At 55.4% G+C, this 17,032-nt stretch overlaps 1 protein-coding gene across 4 annotated transcripts in view; it reads left to right on the forward strand.

Moving 5' to 3' along the window:
• Positions 1-17,032, forward strand: part of CARS1 (cysteinyl-tRNA synthetase 1) — a 46,058-nt gene that overhangs the window by 13,268 nt on the left and 15,758 nt on the right. For 3 of the 4 annotated variants that reach the window (XM_027580091.1, XM_027580089.1, XM_027580088.2), the window contains 8 exons: positions 41-132; positions 819-907; positions 1,401-1,497; positions 1,915-2,013; positions 2,844-2,993; positions 9,877-10,017; positions 10,245-10,333; positions 12,193-12,314. In XM_027580091.1, coding sequence (XP_027435892.1) covers positions 41-132; positions 819-907; positions 1,401-1,497; positions 1,915-2,013; positions 2,844-2,993; positions 9,877-10,017; positions 10,245-10,333; positions 12,193-12,314 — 879 coding nt within the window. Of the gene's footprint in view, positions 1-40; positions 133-733; positions 908-1,400; positions 1,498-1,914; positions 2,014-2,843; positions 2,994-9,876; positions 10,018-10,244; positions 10,334-12,192; positions 12,315-17,032 lie in introns of those variants that run through there. The other variant, XM_027580092.1, reaches the window with a different exon arrangement.

A 17,032-nucleotide genomic window follows, 5' to 3' on the forward strand; every position in this document is an offset into this window, starting at 1 on the left:
AGTGGGTGCAGCGTGACTTGCATTCTCTCTGCCTTGGCAGGTAAAGGCCGGCGAGGGCAGCCTCAGTGGTCTCCCCCGGCTGGGTGTCCTCCGTGCAAACTCCGCCTGTATAACAGCCTCACCCGCAGTAAGGTAAGGAGGGAGCATGGCCTGTGGGGTGCAGGGGTGGCCCCGGGGGGGAGCTGGTGTCTGTGGGCGCGCTCTGCAGCCATCGGTCCGGACGGGAGTGAAGTCTTAGCTCTTGCCATGCATTCTGCACGTGGCCTGTGGGGGGCACAGCTGTCTTTGACACCGGGCACACCCAGGGGCAGCACACCTTGAGGGGCAGCCTGCCTGTGGGCTTGCGGGCCTGGGGTGCCCAAGTGTGCGTCTCTCAGAGCCAGGCCAGGTGCCGGCCTGCTTCCAGAGAGGACACGTGGTGGCATTTGTCACAGCGCATGCCAAGCACAGCAGGCACAGCGGGGCCCCAGTTGGCATGGTTGGGAGCCGACCAGGTTTTGAGAAGAAGGCAGGATTGGATTCCAGTTGAACAGGGTTTGCTTGGTGTGTTCTGCTCAGCGTGGCCCATGGCTCCAGCCATGGGCTGATTGGAATTTCATCAGTGAGCACAGTGGCAGATGGGGAGACGGGGGTCCCGGGGAGTCCACCCAGAGTAACTGAGCTCCTCCACCCCTGACGTTTGTGACTTTTGTCAGTAAAACAAAATTGTTCTTGTTGAATTTTGTATAAACAGCCATGCTCTTTGTTGCTGGTTTGGGTGATCCTGCACAGCACCTCTTATGCGGCTGATGATTGTCATTCCTTCATTTTTAACAAAGGACGTGTTTACACCTCAGCATGGGAAAAGGGTGACGTGGTACTGCTGCGGGCCTACTGTCTACGACGCATCTCACATGGGGCATGCCAGGTAGGAGCCGCTGCCGGGCGCCCAACACGGGCCGGGTGTCCCCGGGTGTCTGGGGGTGTGGGTCCCACAGGGAACATCTCAGCCCTTCCGAGATCTCCGCTCTGCTCCAGGGACCTGAGATTTGAAAGGAAAATCAGTCCTGGACTTTTCCTTTCCTGTTTTTGAGATAAACATTTTCATTCTGTAAGTAATCCATATTGATGATGGAGAAGTTGGAGAATATGTACAGACCACGAGCTCGCTGTCCTGTCGCCCTGTGGCTGGCATCCTGGGCCGCACACAGATGTTTTGTTCCGTGTGCACCTCCGTGGGAGGTGCCTTGGTTTTCCCAGGCCGCAGCTCTGGCGGGAGCCCAGGCGCAGAGCAGGCCCGGCTCCACAGTGCTCCTGGCTCCTGTGCGGGGCTGCAGAAGCCTTCCCCTGGCTCTCATGGCCGTGGCCTGTGGGCCAGGGTGTGTGGCGGGCCGTGGGACAGGTCTGTTCCCGTGCTCTAGGTCCTACATCTCCTTCGACATCCTGCGGAGGGTGCTGCGTGACTACTTCGGGTACGACGTCTTCTACTGCATGAACATCACGGACGTGGACGACAAGGTAGGGCTCTCACCGGGACGTCCTCAGTACGGTGGGTGACAGGGAGGAGGAAGCGTCATTTGTAGATGAGATCAGGTGGGCCTTGGCCCAGCTCAGGTCTGGACCTGATGCACACGGCGTGAGTCCCCTCCGCGCGGTAGCTTGGTGGTGTATACCGATGACGTCAGGTAGAAGCCAGGAGAAACCGCGTGTCCAGGGGCCCAGTTGATAAAACGTCAGCCCGTGGGGCTTCGTGGCAGCAGGACCCGTGGTCACGCGTGCTCTTGTGTGGGGAGGGCGTGTGTGTGTGGGGGGGGTGTGCAGCTCGTTTCCTCAAGATCAACAAGGTCATGGGAACAGCCCCGGCGCGGCTGCCTGGGACTCGGAGCCTGCCTGCTGTGTGGGGCACGACCCCCAGTTTCCCTCTCCTCCCTCCAGATCATCACGAGGGCCCGGCAGAACTACTTGTTCGAGCAGTATCGGGGGAAGCAGCCGCGGGCAGCCCAGCTCCTAGAAGATGTTCACGCCGCCCTGAAGGTGGGCCCCTCGCTGTTTGCTCCTTGACTCCTGACTGTTCCGAGAGCTGTGGCCGTCCTTGGTGGGCTTCACACAGTAACCAAAGCCAGCCCCATCGGGGGCCCCAGAGTTCTGGCCGATGTGTCCCCTGGCCGCTGGGAAGAGTCGCCAGGAAAGACGCACTTGGGTGGGGGCGTGGAGTGGGTGCCTGTGCCTCCCACTTATGGGAGAGTGTCCGAGTCTGTCATGGTGGCACTGATGGATGCTTGCTCATTGGATGCTCCGAACGCCCCTGTGGGCTTGTCCATGTGGTGGTCTCAGCCACGCAGGCGCTGCACCGAGCCGCTTAAATCGGGAGTACTGGAAATTTTCAGAACTTGAAGAAATTAGTTCTTTCCAATATAATATTGTCATTTTGAATGACAGTGTTATGAATTACTATTTTAATGGAGTAAGGTTAGAATAAGTCCTTTGATGCTCTGTAATAGTAATTACTGTTTTAGTAGCTGCAGTAGTAATTACGTGTGCTTCTGTGTTTTATCTCTAGAAGAAACACTGGGAATGAAATCAGAGCTTAGCCGGCTTAGGCCAACCAGGGGTGGGCCTGCCAGGTCATGGGTATCTTCGTGAAGGTCATGAAATCCCCAGGTGATGCCCCCGTGACCCCGAGCACAGCGTGTGACATCAGAGAACCAGGCCCAGGGGGGCGCAGGGAGCCGGCTTTCAGGGGAAGCTGGGCCCACGCCCTTAGGGACGCAGACTGCTTTCTTGTCTCCAGCGAGGGGCCCCCAGGGGAGCGTGGGGCTGTGCTGAGCTGCGGCTGATGGGCCCGCCCTCTCCTGTGCTTGCAGCTGTTTTCGGTCAAGTTACACGCGGCCACGGACCCCGACAAAAGGCAGATGCTGGATCGCATTCAGCGCGCGGTGAAACTGGCTGCAGAGCCTCTGGAGAAAGCCGTGCAGAGCGACCTCCCAGAGGAGGTGGCCGACCGCTGTGCGGAGGTGAGGTTTCCACAGGCCTGCCACAGCCCCACTCGCTGCTCCAGCCTGTGTTTGTGGCCGCCCGGGAGGGGGCTGGCCAGCGCCCTCCCATCTACTCCCACGCCGCGTCCTCACGGGACTGGGGGCCTATTGGCTTGTGTGCGGCGGGTCATTCCAGAGTTCTCCAGCTGGTGCTCCTGTGTTTCTTGGTGGCGCACCCGCGCAGAGAGCCGAGGGAGGTTGAGGTTGCACTGGGCTGTGGGGCGCCCTGGCCGGTTCTCCTGCCCCTGGGAGAAGTTTGCCCCCCAGACGGGGTGAGGGCATGGGGTGCAAGGGGCCTGGCTCTCTTCCAGCCTTTCCCCGCAGGAGAGGGCGTGGGTCACCTGCCGGCGGCCCTGGCCACGGTGGCCCTTCTCCTTCACGCCGGCGCCCTCTGCTGGCCACATTCTTCAACACTCAGGAATCGAGAAGCTCCAGAAAAGGTGCGGCCACCGCTGTCTCTCCGTCTGGAGGCCGTGGAAGAGATGCCCCCAGAGCTCGGCCCGGCTTAGGCTTCCCTTTCACTTTCCTCCTCACTTAGTCTGGATTTCCGGCGCGGGCTTGTTCTGAGCTTAACGAGAGAGTCCCCCTTACACGGGCTTGTGGACGAGCGCTTTTGCTCAGCGTGCTTCCGAGTGGGGTCCCCGCATGGTAGCTGGTCTTCCTTTGATGGGCGTCCTGGGCCCAGCTGTTTCTCCCTCTCCTCGGACAGCAGTCACGTTCCTGTTACCAACAATTTACCATCTTAACCATTTTTAGGTGTGGCGTTCAAAGGTATTAAGCACATTCACATTATTGTGCAGCCGTCCCCACCATCTGTCTCCAGAACTTTCCATCTTCTCAAACAGAGACTCTGTCCCCATGAGACACCGACCACCATCCCTCCCCTGGCCCCGGTACCCACCGTCCACTCTGCTTCCATGAATCTGGGGACTCCAGGGACCACATAGAATGCTATGGTGTCTGTCCTTTTATGACTGGTCTCTTTCCCTCGGTTTGACGGCCTCCAGGTTGTGGCAGCCCCCGGAAACCACTGATCTTTTTGCTGCCTCCATGGTTTTCCCTTTCCAGAATGTCACAGAGTTGGAATCCTATAGTATGTGGCCTTCTCAAATCGGCTTTTGTCACTGAATATACGTTTTAGGGTCCCTCATGTCTTTTCATGGCTTGATAGCTCCTTTCTCTTTAGTTCTAGATAATACTCCATCATCTGGATGGACCGCAGCTTGTTTATCTTTCCATCTACTGAAGTGCATCTTTGTTGCTTCCAAGTTTAGGCAATTGTGAAGAAGCTGCTAGAAACATCCATGTGCAGGTTTTTGTGTGGACATAAGTTTTCAGCTCCTTTGGGTAAATGCCAAGGAGCATGACTGCTGGGTCATATAGTGAGAGTATGTGTAGTTTTGTAAGAAACCACACACCGTCTTCCAAAGCAGCTGCACCATGTTGCGTTCCCCCCAGTAGTGATGAGTATTCCTTTGGTTCTGGGTTTTCCCAGCATCAGGTGTTGTCAGTGTTAGTATTTGGGCCATTCTAACAGGTGTGTGATGGTATCTCATTGTGATTTGCATTTCCCGGAGACATTGGATGTGGGGCATCTTGTCATGTGCCTATTTGCCTGTCTGTGTGTCTTCTTGGGTGCGGTGTCTGTTCAGGTCATTCGCCCATTTTTTATCAGGTGGTTTGTTTTCATACTGTTGAGTTTGTATATTTTGGATAATAGTCCTTGATCAGATGTGTCTTTGGCAAATATTTTCTCCCAGTCTGTAGCTCATCTTTTTGTTTTCTTGACAGTGTCTTTTCCGGAGCAAACATCTTTAATTTTGATGAAGTCCAGCACGCTGAGCTCCATGAGCGGTGTGTGGCAATGACTTCTTCGCGACCACACTGACAGCACGGGTGTTGGATTTTGTCATATGCTTTTTCTGCATCTAGCAATGCTATTATGGCATTTTACTTTTTTAGTCTGTTGATGTAATAATTTACATTAATTGATTTTATACTGTTGAACCAGCCTTCCATACCTGTGATACATCCCACTTGGCTGTGGTATGTAATTCTTTTCAGACTTTTTTTTTTTTTAAAGATTTTTATTTATTTATTGAGAGAGAGAGAGAATGATAGAGAGCATGAGAGGGAGGAGGGTCAGAGGGAGAAGCCGACTCCCTGCTGAGCAGGGAGCCCGATGTGGGGCTTGATCCCGGGGCTCCAGGATCATGACCTGAGCCGAAGGCAGTCACCTAACCAACTGAGCCACCCAGGCACCCTCTTTTCGGACTTTTGTGGATTTAATTTGCTAATATATTGTTAAGGATTTTTCCATCTATGTTCATGAGAGATACTGGTCTGGAGTTTTCTGTTCTTGTAATGTCTTAGTTTTTGGTATTAGGGTAATACTGTCTTTATAGAATGAGTTAGTAGCCCCTCTGCTTCTGTCCACTGAAAAACTATAGAAAACTGATTATCATTTGTTCCTTAAATGTTTGGTAAAATTCACCAGTGAACTCCTCTGCATCAGGTGATTTCTGTTTTGGAAAGTTACAAATTTTTTTTTTTAAGATTTTATTTATTTTTTTCACAGAAAGAGACACAGCGAGAGAGGGGGAGTGGGAGAGGGAGAAGCAGGCTTCCCGCAGAGCAGGGAGCCTGATGCAGGGCTCGATCTCAGGACCCTGGGATCATGACCTGAGCTGAAGGCAGATGCTTAATGACTAAGCCACCCAGGCACCCGGAAAGTTATAAATTCTTAATTAAATCTCTTTACTAGCTAATAGGCTTCTTCAGATTGTTTATATCGTCTTGTGTGAGTGTTCGTAGCTTGTGTCTTTCAAAGAATTGGTCCATTAATCCAGGTTATCAAACTTGGGGGCACAGAGTTGTGTGTAGTATTTTTTTTACTAAGTTTTTAAATTTCCGTGAGGTCTGTAGTGATGGCCCTCTTTTGGGTATTAATATTAGTATTAGTACTCTTTTCTTAGGTAGTAGCTTGGCTAGAGGCTCATCAATTTTATTCATTTTCTCAAAGAACCAGTTTCTGGTTTTGTTGATTTTTCTCTATTGATTTCCTGTTGTCTGCTTTAATTTTTATTATTTCTTTTCTCCCATTTTGGATTTAACTTGTTCCTCTTTTTCTGGTTTCATAAGATGGAAGCTTAGATTAGCTTGATTTTAGACCTTTTTTCTTTTCTAATCTGTGCACCCAGTGTTATAGACGTCCCCTAAGCACTGCTTTTGCTGCATCTCACAAATTTTGATAAGGTGTGTTTTCATTTTCATTTTGGTTCAAAAATTTTTAATTTTTTCTCAAGATACCTTCTTTGACCCATGTGTTCTTTGGAAGTGTGTTGTTTGATCTCCATGCATTGTGGGAACTTTCCAGCTGTCTTTCTCTTACTGATTTCTAGTTCAGTTCCACGGTGGTTTGAGAGCAGACACAATGTATGATTTCTGTTCTTTTGAACTTGTTCAGACATGTTGTATGGCCCAGCCTATGGTCTGTGTTGGTGAACGTTCCATGTGAGCTTGAGAAGAATGTGTGTTCTGCTGCTGTTGGACGAAGTGGTCTATAGACGTCCATTAGATCCAGCTGACTGAGCGTGTAGTTGAGGTCAACTATGTCCTTACTGATCTCCTGCCTGCTGGGTCTGTCCACGCCCAAGGGAGGGGTATTGAAGTCCCCAACTACCTTCACGGATTCGTCTGTTTGTCCTTGCAGTTCTCTTTGCTTTTGCCTCATGTAGTTTGCTGCCCTGCCGTTGGGCCCATGCACTGGAAGCACCGTTGTCTTGGAGAACTGACCCCTTTGTCTGGCCAAGCTCTTCTTTATCCCTAATGACTCTCCTGGCTTTGAAGTTGGCTCTGTCTGAAACAAGCTACTCCTGCTCTGTTTTGATTTGTGATAGCATGGTACATTTGTCTCCATCCATCTACTTTTAATCTATACGTGTCTTTATATTTAAAGTGGGTTCCTTGTGGACAGCATACATTTGGGGCTTGTATTTTGGTCTACCTGACTGTTTTATCTGGTGCATTTAGACCACTGACATTCACGGTGGTATGGAGACAGCTGGATTCCTAGCCACTGTGTGTATTGTTTTCTATTCACTGCCCTATTACTTGTTCCCATTGATTTCTTCCACTCCTTTTCTGTCTTTTGTGATTTTGATTGAACATTTTACATGATTCCACTTTTTCTCCTCTTACGGCCTATCAGTTATACTATTTTTTTTCCTTTTTTTTTTAGTGGTTGCCCTACAGTTTGCAATATACACTCACCACTAATTTCAGTCCACTTTCAAAGACACTATACTGCGTGGTCCTAGGGGTGCTTTACGGGAACAGAATGATCTAGTTCTGCCTCCCGTCCTCATGCTGTTGCTGTTGTCCATTTTACCTATCTGAAAACCCGGGGTGGGGGGGCTGTGTGTGCATCATGTGTGCATAAAGTATGTACATAAGCATGCAGATTGATACGTTCTTGCTATAAACTGTTACCTGTTAGATCAATGAAGAAAAACAAAAGTTTTGGGGCACCTGGGTGGCTCAGCCGGTTGAGCACCTGACTCTTGATTTCGGCTCAGGTCATGATCTCAGGGTCATGAGATAGAACCCCGCAATGGGCTCCACGCTCAGCAGGGAGTCTGCTTAAGATTCCTTCTGCCCCTCCCCTCCGTTCACACACACTCTCTCTCCCTCTCTCAATACATAAATACTTTTTCTTAAAAAAGGGAAAACAAAAGTTTTCATTTTACCTTTGCATCTTCTCTCCGATGCTGTCCTTCACTGTGCAGACCTGTTTCTGACCTCTGTTATTTCTGTTCTCTCTAAAGAACTTCTTTTCACCTTTCTTGCAAAGCAGGTCTATGGGCAACAAGTTCCCCCAATTTTTGTCTGCCTGAGAGCTTTTGTTTCCCTTTGCTTTTGAGGGATAAGCTCACAGGGTCCAGAGTTCGAGGGTGGCGAGTGTTTTCTCTCGACATTGAAGCATCCCCCGCATGTCTTGCTTACATGCTTTGTGAGGACAAATTGGGTGCCATTCTTATTTTGTTCCTCTCTGGGCAAGGTTTTTTGTTGTTGTTGTTGTTGTTTTTAAAGATTTTATTTATTTGAGAGAGAGAGAGAAACAGCATGAGAGGGGAGAAGGTCAGAGGGAGAAGCAGGCTCCCCGCTGAGCTGGGAGCCCGATGTGGGACTCGATCCCGGGACTCCGGGATCATGACCTGAGCCGAAGGCATTCGCTTAACCAACTGAGCCACCCAGGCGCCCCTGGGCAAGGTTTTTGTGCTCGGACCCCTTTTGGGATTTTCCGCAGCTTTCCTGTGGAATGCCTGGGTGTGGTGCTCTCCCCAAGTTTCCCTGAGCTTTCTGTGCCTGCGGTCCAGGGTCTCCTGTGAGCGGGGGGCTCTCAGTCGGTGGGGTTCGGATGTTTCTTTGCTCCTTACCCCTCGTGTCCCTATGGCATCCCCACAAGCACCCGTCGTACCTTCTGTGCTTGTCCCACGGTCCTTGGCCATTCTGCTGCGTTTCGTTGGGTCTCTGAGAAGGCAGACCATCTGGTTTGACGTTTCCCTTCAGCTGGCCTCAGGCGCCGAGATTCTTCCGTCGGCCGCGTCCACTGTACAGATGACCCCATCGAAGACGTTCTTCATTTCCGTCCCAGTGTCGTCGATCTCTGGCGCCTCCTTCCCGTTTTCTCAGACTTCCTTCTGTCTGCTCACCTTGCCCGTCCATCCTTGCATGCGGTCGGCCTGATGCATTAGAGCCCCGAGCGTGTTCGTCCTGGTCGTTTCAGACCGCTGGGCTGAGCGCTGCCAGAGCCCTGCCGCGTCTGATTCTGTTGCTTCTCTGTCTTCAGATGTTTTTTGCCTTTTGGTGTGCCTTGTCATCTTTTCTCTGTAGCCAGACGTGAGGTACCGAATAGAAGGGCCTGCTGTGAGCGCGCAGGGTGGGGTGGCTGGGCTCGAGGGCAGCTCGAGGGTAGCCCGCGGGCCGTGCATGGGGCTCAGTCTGCAGTGCGCTGCGCCTCTGGCCCGAGTGTCCTGGTGGGTCCCTGTCGCTGCTCGCCAGCCCAGCAGCAGTCAGCAGGACAGTTCTCCCTGGGGGCTCTGGGCGGGACGCCCGAGCCGCCCCTTCCCTGTCAGCGCCATGTGTACAATTGCGCCCACTCTGCGCGCCCTCCCTTTGTCTTCCACATCTACTTTCCCTGCATTTTCTCCCTCCGCCCTTTGTTCTTTGCCCTCTTGCCCCCACGGGTGGACCGCAGACCACCTGCCTGTCCCCACGTGCCTGTCACTACAGTTCATGTGCTTGAAACCCCGGGTTCCTCCAGAGCCGGACCTCAGGGTCCCCACAGCCTGCAAGGCTCAGGCCACGGCCATGACACTCACATCTCATCACAGATGGACATTTCTCCTAGGTGACGTGGGTGCTGCGGTGACAGGATAGGTCTTGTACCAACGCTGCACTGTTGTGGTGCGTGACATGGGGCTGGCCTCTTCAGTTGATGGCCCCTGACTGTCGGGGCACCATGGCCTTGACACCTCCCTCCAGGACGGGACTCTGCCCATCACCTGACCACCAGCATCTCCAGCGTCCTGGCTGTGGACGCCCGGCCGCATGTTGGCTGCAGTCAGTTCTCCTGAATGTGCCTCTGCGCCTCCCAGTCACGGTCTGGTGTTTGTCTTAGTGCTGAGCCATTCACAGGAGTGTCATGGTCTCGCAGGGATGGCAGCCCTTCGTGGAGCAGGGCTCTGCGCCGCACATCTTTGAATTCGAGGCCATTATTAACGCAGACCAACTGCGTGAGGTACGGTCCTGTGCGATCACCTCATACACGTGTGTGGATGTCCGCTTTCTGTTTGTTCAGGTGCTGTTGCAAGAAGCGAAGGACTTGCTCTCTGACTGGCTGGACTCCACCCTCGGCAGTGAGGTGACTGACAATTCTATCTTCTCCCAGCTGCCCAAGTTCTGGGAAGAGGAATTCCACAGAGACATGGAGGCCCTGAACGTAAGTGTGGCCGATGAGCCCGTGCTTGCTCGCTGTGCCCCGATGCCTGAACGGCCTCATGCCACCCGGGCCATCTTCCTAATCGCTCGCTGAGTGCAGTTTCACATGCGAGCTGAGGGCGCAGGGGGCTTCTCTGCCAGCATTTGGTTCTGCTGCTTTCTGGGGTGTGCTCGTCTGAGGCCAATGTTTCTGAAGGAAGAACTGAGACCTTCTCTGGCCATTCACAGGTTCTCCCCCCAGATGTCTTAACCCGTGTTAGCGAGTATGTGCCGGAGATTGTGAACTTTGTCCAGAAGATCGTGGACAATGGCTACGGGTGAGCTGAGGGCCCTCCTCGGGTCAGTGCACCACTCAGGGGAAGGTCTGCCAAGGAGGGCAGTGCTCTGTCTCTGAGAGGGGACGCGGAGCAGGGGGAAGCCGCTGGGCGTGTGGGTGCCTGGCGCTGCCATCACCAAGCCCACGGACCAGGCAGCTGAAGCAGCAGAAGCGGATTTGTTCACAGCTCCAGATGGCAGACGTCTGAGGCCGCCAGCACGCCAGCAGGACGGGTTCCTCTGAGGGCCTTGAGGGAAGGGTCTGTCCCAGCCGCTCTCCTTGGCGCAGACGGTGGCCGTCTTGCAGACTTCTCACACATTTGTCACTCTGCACGTGGGCTGCTTGGGCTCCTTTTGTGTCCCGATGTCCTCTTATGCAGATAGATGTGTAGGGGTCACACTGGGTCAGGGCTCACCCTGCTGACCTCACTTTCCTTCTGGGAAGACCCTGTCTCCGAATACGCTCCCATCCGCAGGTTCTGGTGGCTATAGGACCATAGGTACGAATTTGGGGAGGGTACGGTCGAGCCCGCGACTTCCCCAGAGCAGCCTGCCTTTACGCACTGACCTCCCAGCAGGCCTCTTCCCTCTGTGCCGCTGGGTCCTCAGCTTCAGGGCTGCTTTGTAAGGGAACTCCCCGGGCTTTCCTTGATATTGGCTGCCATCCAGCAGGTATTTAGCCGTACAGATGCCATCTCTGTGTTCAGGGCAGGAAGGAAGAGCGAGAGGGTGGTGCTGGCTGCGCCTAGGCTGTCCTCAAAGCCCCCAGCAGACTTCCCGGTGCAGCCCAGGGCCTGGGGCCAGCCCTGCCAGGTGGGCCTGGGGCTGCGGCCAGGATGGGGGTGCTGTAGGGATCCCCTGCCTGTAGTCTACCAGGGTGCCCACAGCTCAGACCATGAGCTCGTGGCCTGGCCTGGTAAGCACGGACTTGCCGGGTGTCTGGAGGCGTTGGCCTCACTGTGCGAGCAGAGAGCACTTGTCCCCGAGTCATCTCCCAGGGCAGGTGTGTTTCCCTCAGGGCCCTTTGCCCGGCTGTGATTCCACACACTCTGCCCTGGCCCTGGCCTCCGGTCCTAGCACCACCTGTCTGTGGGAAACACGGTCCAACTGTCCGCAGTGAGCACGGTCAGAGATCACCAAGAAATGGAGGCATAAACGGGAGCATGGTGTCTGCAGCACACGGCGCCTGTTGGCGGCGCCCCCGCTGTAGGAGATTGCTTCCCACCTCATGGGGCAGACACAGCGTCTGCTGGACCAAGGGAGGAGTGGCGAACTCCTGGTGTGGGCCTGGAGCAGCACAGGTTCTCCGGAAGTGATGGCACCTCCTCTCTCTGCCCCACTTTACACGACTACTCAGGACAGCACGAGATCGTGTGCCAAACTGAGTTCCGTGGGCAAGGCCAAGGTGGGAGAAGACAGATCATTCCGGGCTGCAGTAACCTGGAGTGCTTCTGGGAGGCAGAGAGCCTTGGCTGGGCAGGTGGGTAGAATGTAGCCAGAGGGAGGGCCTGGCGGGACCACGCTGTCGCTGAGGCGAGGGACTGGGTGGGAGCTGCAGGGTCACAGGACGCGAGGCAGAGGGTCTGCAGAGGGACCCGCTGCCCAGCGAGTGAGGAGTTGGCTTCCGTGGTGTGAAGTGTCCTTGGCAGGCCTGCTCGGCCTGCATGGCAGCCGTGGTTGTGAGTCGCTGTGTCTCAGAGCCGCTAAATGGCCGAGCCGGCCCCGGACACAGAAGGCAGAGTAGATGGAAGCAGCACGCGGGCCGTGTAACACTTGGCTCTTCGGGTCATCCTCCTGTGAGGTGCTCTGGGCTGTCTTCGAATCCGTCCGCTTTCCCACAACCTCAGTTCTTATTTTCCAGCTACGCCTCAAATGGGTCCGTCTACTTTGATACGGTGAAGTTTGCTTCCAGCGACAGACACTCCTATGGGAAGCTGGTGCCCGAGGCTGTTGGGGACCAGAAAGCCCTGCAGGAAGGGGAAGGTAAACTGAGCTTGGTGATGGGGTGGGGGGGCTTCCTCCCCCTCCCTAGCCCCAGCCATGCCCCCCCTGGGTGCCTGGGAGCCTTGCCTTGTTCCCTCGGGATTTTAGGAGTTTTTCCACGAGAAGCAAAAAAGCAAGTGTGTCCAAGAGCATCTTGAAAGCACAGCAGACTCGGGCCCGGGTCCACAGGGCTGGTGTTTGTTGTGCCGAGAGCACCTGAGGGCCAGGGTGAGACACGCTGTGCGCCCATGTGTCGGACACCCAGCGCTGGTGTGTTTGCAATACGCAGGTGGTGACCTGCTGAACAAGGGCACAAAAGCCACCCACACAGGGTCGGCAGGCAGCCCCCTCGGCAGCTGAGCTCCTGCTTTGGGGAACCAAAAACCCCCGGGGCCATTTCAATTGGAGGCACAGTTTCAATAGCCCAACACGGAGGAAGTGGACTCCCAAGATGTGTTACTTACAAGTTCCAGAATGGGCGCTATGAATGGGGGAGAGCAGGTGCCCGTTCCTTATATGGTGGTTGGGGCAGCGGTCGCTGCCTGCCATGGGCTCAACTCTGTGTGGTTATTTTGAAAGGTGCCCTGGGACAAGCCAGGTGGGAATTGTGTGACCGTCCCAGTTCTGGGTGTGAGCGGGAGCGTGTCACACCGTCGGGTCCTGTGTGAACGTCCCGGTTCTGGGTGTGAGCGGGGGCGTGTCACACCGTCGGGTCCTGTGTGACCGTCCCGGTTCTGGGTGTGAGCGGGGGCGTGTCACACCGTCGGGTCCTGTGTGAACGTCCCGGTTCTGGGTGTGAGCGGGGGCGTGTCACACCGTCAGGTCCTGTGTGAATGTCCCGGTTCTGGGTGTGAGCGGGGCCGTGTCACACCGTGAGGTCCTGTGTGAATGTCCCGGTTCTGGGTGTGAGCGGGGGCGTGTCACACCGTGGGTGTGAGCGGGGGCGTGTCACACCGTGAGGTCCTGTGTGAATGTCCCGGTTCTGGGTGTGAGCGGGGGCGTGTCACACCGTGGGTGTGAGCGGGGGCGTGTCACACCGTGGGGTCCTGTGTGACCGTCCCAGTTCTGGGTGTGAGCGGGGGCGTGTCACACCGTGAGGTCCTGTGTGAATGTCCCGGTTCTGGGTGTGAGCGGGGGAGGTGTCACACCGTCAGGTCCTGTGTGAACGTCCCGGTTCTGGGTGTGAGCGGGGGCGTGTCACACCGTGGGGTCCTGTGTGAACGTCCCGGTTCTGGGTGTGAGCGGGGGCGTGTCACACCGTCGGGTCCTGTGTGAACGTCCCGGTTCTGGGTGTGAGCGGGGGAGGTGTCACACCGTCGGGTCCTGTGTGAACGTCCCGGTTCTGGGTGTGAGCGGGGGAGGTGTCACACCGTCAGGTCCTGTGTGAACGTCCCGGTTCTGGGTGTGAGCGGGGGCGTGTCACACCGTGAGGTCCTGTGTGAACGTCCCGGTTCTGGGTGTGAGCGGGGGCGTGTCACACCGTCGGGTCCTGTGTGAACGTCCCAGTTCTGGGTGTGAGCGGGGGCGTGTCACACCGTGGGGTCCTGTGTGAACGTCCCGGTTCTGGGTGTGAGCGGGGGCGTGTCACACTGTGAGGTCCTGTGTGAACGTCCCGGTTCTGGGTGTGAGCGGGGGCGTGTCACACCGTGGGGTCCTGTGTGAACGTCCCGGTTCTGGGTGTGAGCGGGGGAGGTGTCACACCGTCAGGTCCTGTGTGAACGTCCCGGTTCTGGGTGTGAGCGGGGGCGTGTCACACCGTGAGGTCCTGTGTGAATGTCCCGGTTCTGGGTGTGAGCGGGGGCGTGTCACACCGTCAGGTCCTGTGTGAACCTCCCGGTTCTGGGTGTGAGCGGGGGCGTGTCACACCGTCAGGTCCTGTGTGAATGTCCCGGTTCTGGGTGTGAGCGGGGGCGTGTCACACCGTCGGGTCCTGTGTGAACGTCCCGGTTCTGGGTGTGAGCGGGGGCGTGTCACACCGTCGGGTCCTGTGTGAACGTCCCGGTTCTGGGTGTGAGCGGGGGAGGTGTCACACCGTCAGGTCCTGTGTGAACGTCCCGGTTCTGGGTGTGAGCGGGGGAGGTGTCACACCGTCAGGTCCTGTGTGAACGTCCTGGTTCTGGGTGTGAGCGGGGGAGGTGTCACACCGTCAGGTCCTGTGTGAATGTCCCGGTTCTGGGTGTGAGCGGGGGAGGTGTCACACCGTCAGGTCCTGTGTGAACGTCCCGGTTCTGGGTTTGAGCGGGGGCGTGTCACACCGTCGGGTCCTGTGTGAACGTCCCGGTTCTGGGTGTGAGCGGGTGGGGTCACGCCATCAGTGGCAGCACCTCATAGCTGTTCTCTCATTCTCTCGTCCCAGCAAGTGATGCGCATGCGTAGTGCGTGCGTAGCAGCGCCTGTGTTCACAGTGACCCTTGAGCAACACAGAGTTGAACTGCGTGCAGATCGCTCTCGATGAGCGTAGCTCAGCACTGCACACAGGTTCCTCTGGTTTTCCGTGACCTCTTCTGTAGCTCACGTTCTGGTTACAAGTATGTGATACGTGACACGTGGACAGTGTGTCTGCGTGCTGTTCCTGCCGTTGGTGGGGCTCGGGCCAGGGGGGACTGTTCGTGGTTTTGGTTGTGGGGGTTCAGCCCCTCCAGCCCCCTGCCCGGCATTCTTCAAGAAGGGTCCCCCATATTCAGCGTAGACATGAGGCATTCCCAGGACCAGGCCAAATCAGGTTTGTCTTTCATGGTGTTCTCCACCCTTACACTCTCGGGGACTCTGGGACAGACCACAGAAGCTGCAGTCCCGTGGTGCAGGGATGGCTCTCCCATGGCTGGGGCACATGCTGTCTACCCTCCAGTGTTTCTGGAAGGCAGTTTGGCCATAAAAATGTTAATACTTTTGGATCAAGTACTTCCACCTCTGGGGCCCTGTTGTGAAGAGACATCGGAACCTCACACAAGACGACATGGAAACGTGGAGAAACGATAGACTAAGGTGCTTTGGTAGTATTAGTACCAGACCCTGGGCCATCGAAGGCTAAAGGCGTTTGTCAGAGTAAAGGAGGCGTCTCCTCAAGGGCGCTTGGGGGCTGTGTGGCCGGCGGCCCACGTCTGTGAGGGGAGGAACCGCGCATGGTCCACATGCAGTGGCTCAGGCAGGCTGAGGGTCACAAGACCCGCAAGGATTGGGGTACGGGGAGTGGGGCTTTGTGTAGCAGATTGGGACTCAACAGCACGAATTCAGGCAGGGCCCCTCCCTCATGCTCACGCAGGACCCACACCGGCCATGGAGGAAGTCTCTGTGGTTCCCCAGCGGTCGCTTGTTACGCAGCCTGTGTCGTCTGCCCATGACACACTGAGCCAGCAACCGGCACTAAAGGGACATGGACAGGGGACAGACCCAGTGCCCGTCACAGTCCTGAGTGACACCACGGCACAACCTGCAGCTTAGGGCAGCCTGTAGTTTGAATTAGTAGTTAGAGAACAAAGATGGAAGATGGGTGGGGTAAGCTGCCCGAAAGCTCCTGAAGGAGCAGTGGAGAGAGCAGGAGATAAAGATTGAAGAGAGAATGGAACAGAAATAACGTAAGAAGTCAGTCTCTGGTTCTTCACAAAGACGAATGAAAAGGGAAAACGTGTGCAAGACTGATGAATGAACACCGACGACTCGCAGATATGTCTGGACAAAACTGCACGTGACTGGAGACGGTGCAGGGAGAGTGGGGCTGTGCAGCGCAGGGAGCTCGGACGTGGGGCCTTGGGTGGCGAGGCCACGGGGAGCCCGCCTCCAGTAGGGGGGAAGGAGAGCTCCAGAGATGGGAGCGCACGTGCGGCTGTACGGCACACCTTGCCATCTGGCCGCAGCTGGGTTCTCGTTCTTGTCGTTTTTTGTTTAAGTAATCTCTGTATCCGACGTGGAGCTCGAACTCGTGACCCCGAGATTGAGAGTCTCACTCTTCCGACTAAGCCAGCTGGGTCCCCCCCGGAGTTCTTAAATATCGCTTGTTCTTGGACCTTTCTTCTTCCAGACTGACTTTAGAATCGCATTGCGTTCCAGGGACGAGAGTAGTAGAATCCAACAGCAAGTACAGAGGGACGAAGAGGGACATGCTCTCCTCTGGGGACAGGCCCGCTTCCAGCACATTGTGACCCCCAGCGCCAGCTCCCCACTGCGGGAACGCTGGCACGCGGGCGCTCTAGTAGAGACGGCTCCTGATGTGTGTGGGGCCACGGGCGTCGCCTCTGGGGCGGGAGACGAGAAGTGACACCAGGGGAGCAGAAGGGATTGTGTGACTCACTCGTCTTAGAGACTAGAGCAAAGAGCAGGTACTACCGAAGGGACGGTTGCCGAAGCGTGGGGCACGGGCCGTGCGTGGAAGAGGGTCCTCTTTGCTCTGTCACAGAATTTCTCAAAACAAAGTTTTAAAAATCAGAATATATTCATGAGTAATAATGGAAATTAAAAGCTTAAATATACGTCATCTGCCACATGTAGGGGGGCTCAAAGAATGTCATGGCACCATATCAAACCATCTGTGTCATTGGTGTGATGCGGTGACCTGCTTGCTGAGAGGTCCCCGCGGGGGAGGGTAGAGTTTGTTCTGTTGCTTGGGTCTGTCTGGTTAGTACACCAAAGGGCCAGCAGCAAGCATCCCTTCGTTTATGATCGTGGCATTTCTTTCCTGGTTCCTTCTTGTATTTTCCTCATATTCTACTCGGAGCACCCGT

Source organism: Zalophus californianus, chromosome 11 (genome assembly GCF_009762305.2).
Source record: "Zalophus californianus isolate mZalCal1 chromosome 11, mZalCal1.pri.v2, whole genome shotgun sequence".
NCBI classification, from domain to species: domain Eukaryota; kingdom Metazoa; phylum Chordata; class Mammalia; order Carnivora; family Otariidae; genus Zalophus; species Zalophus californianus.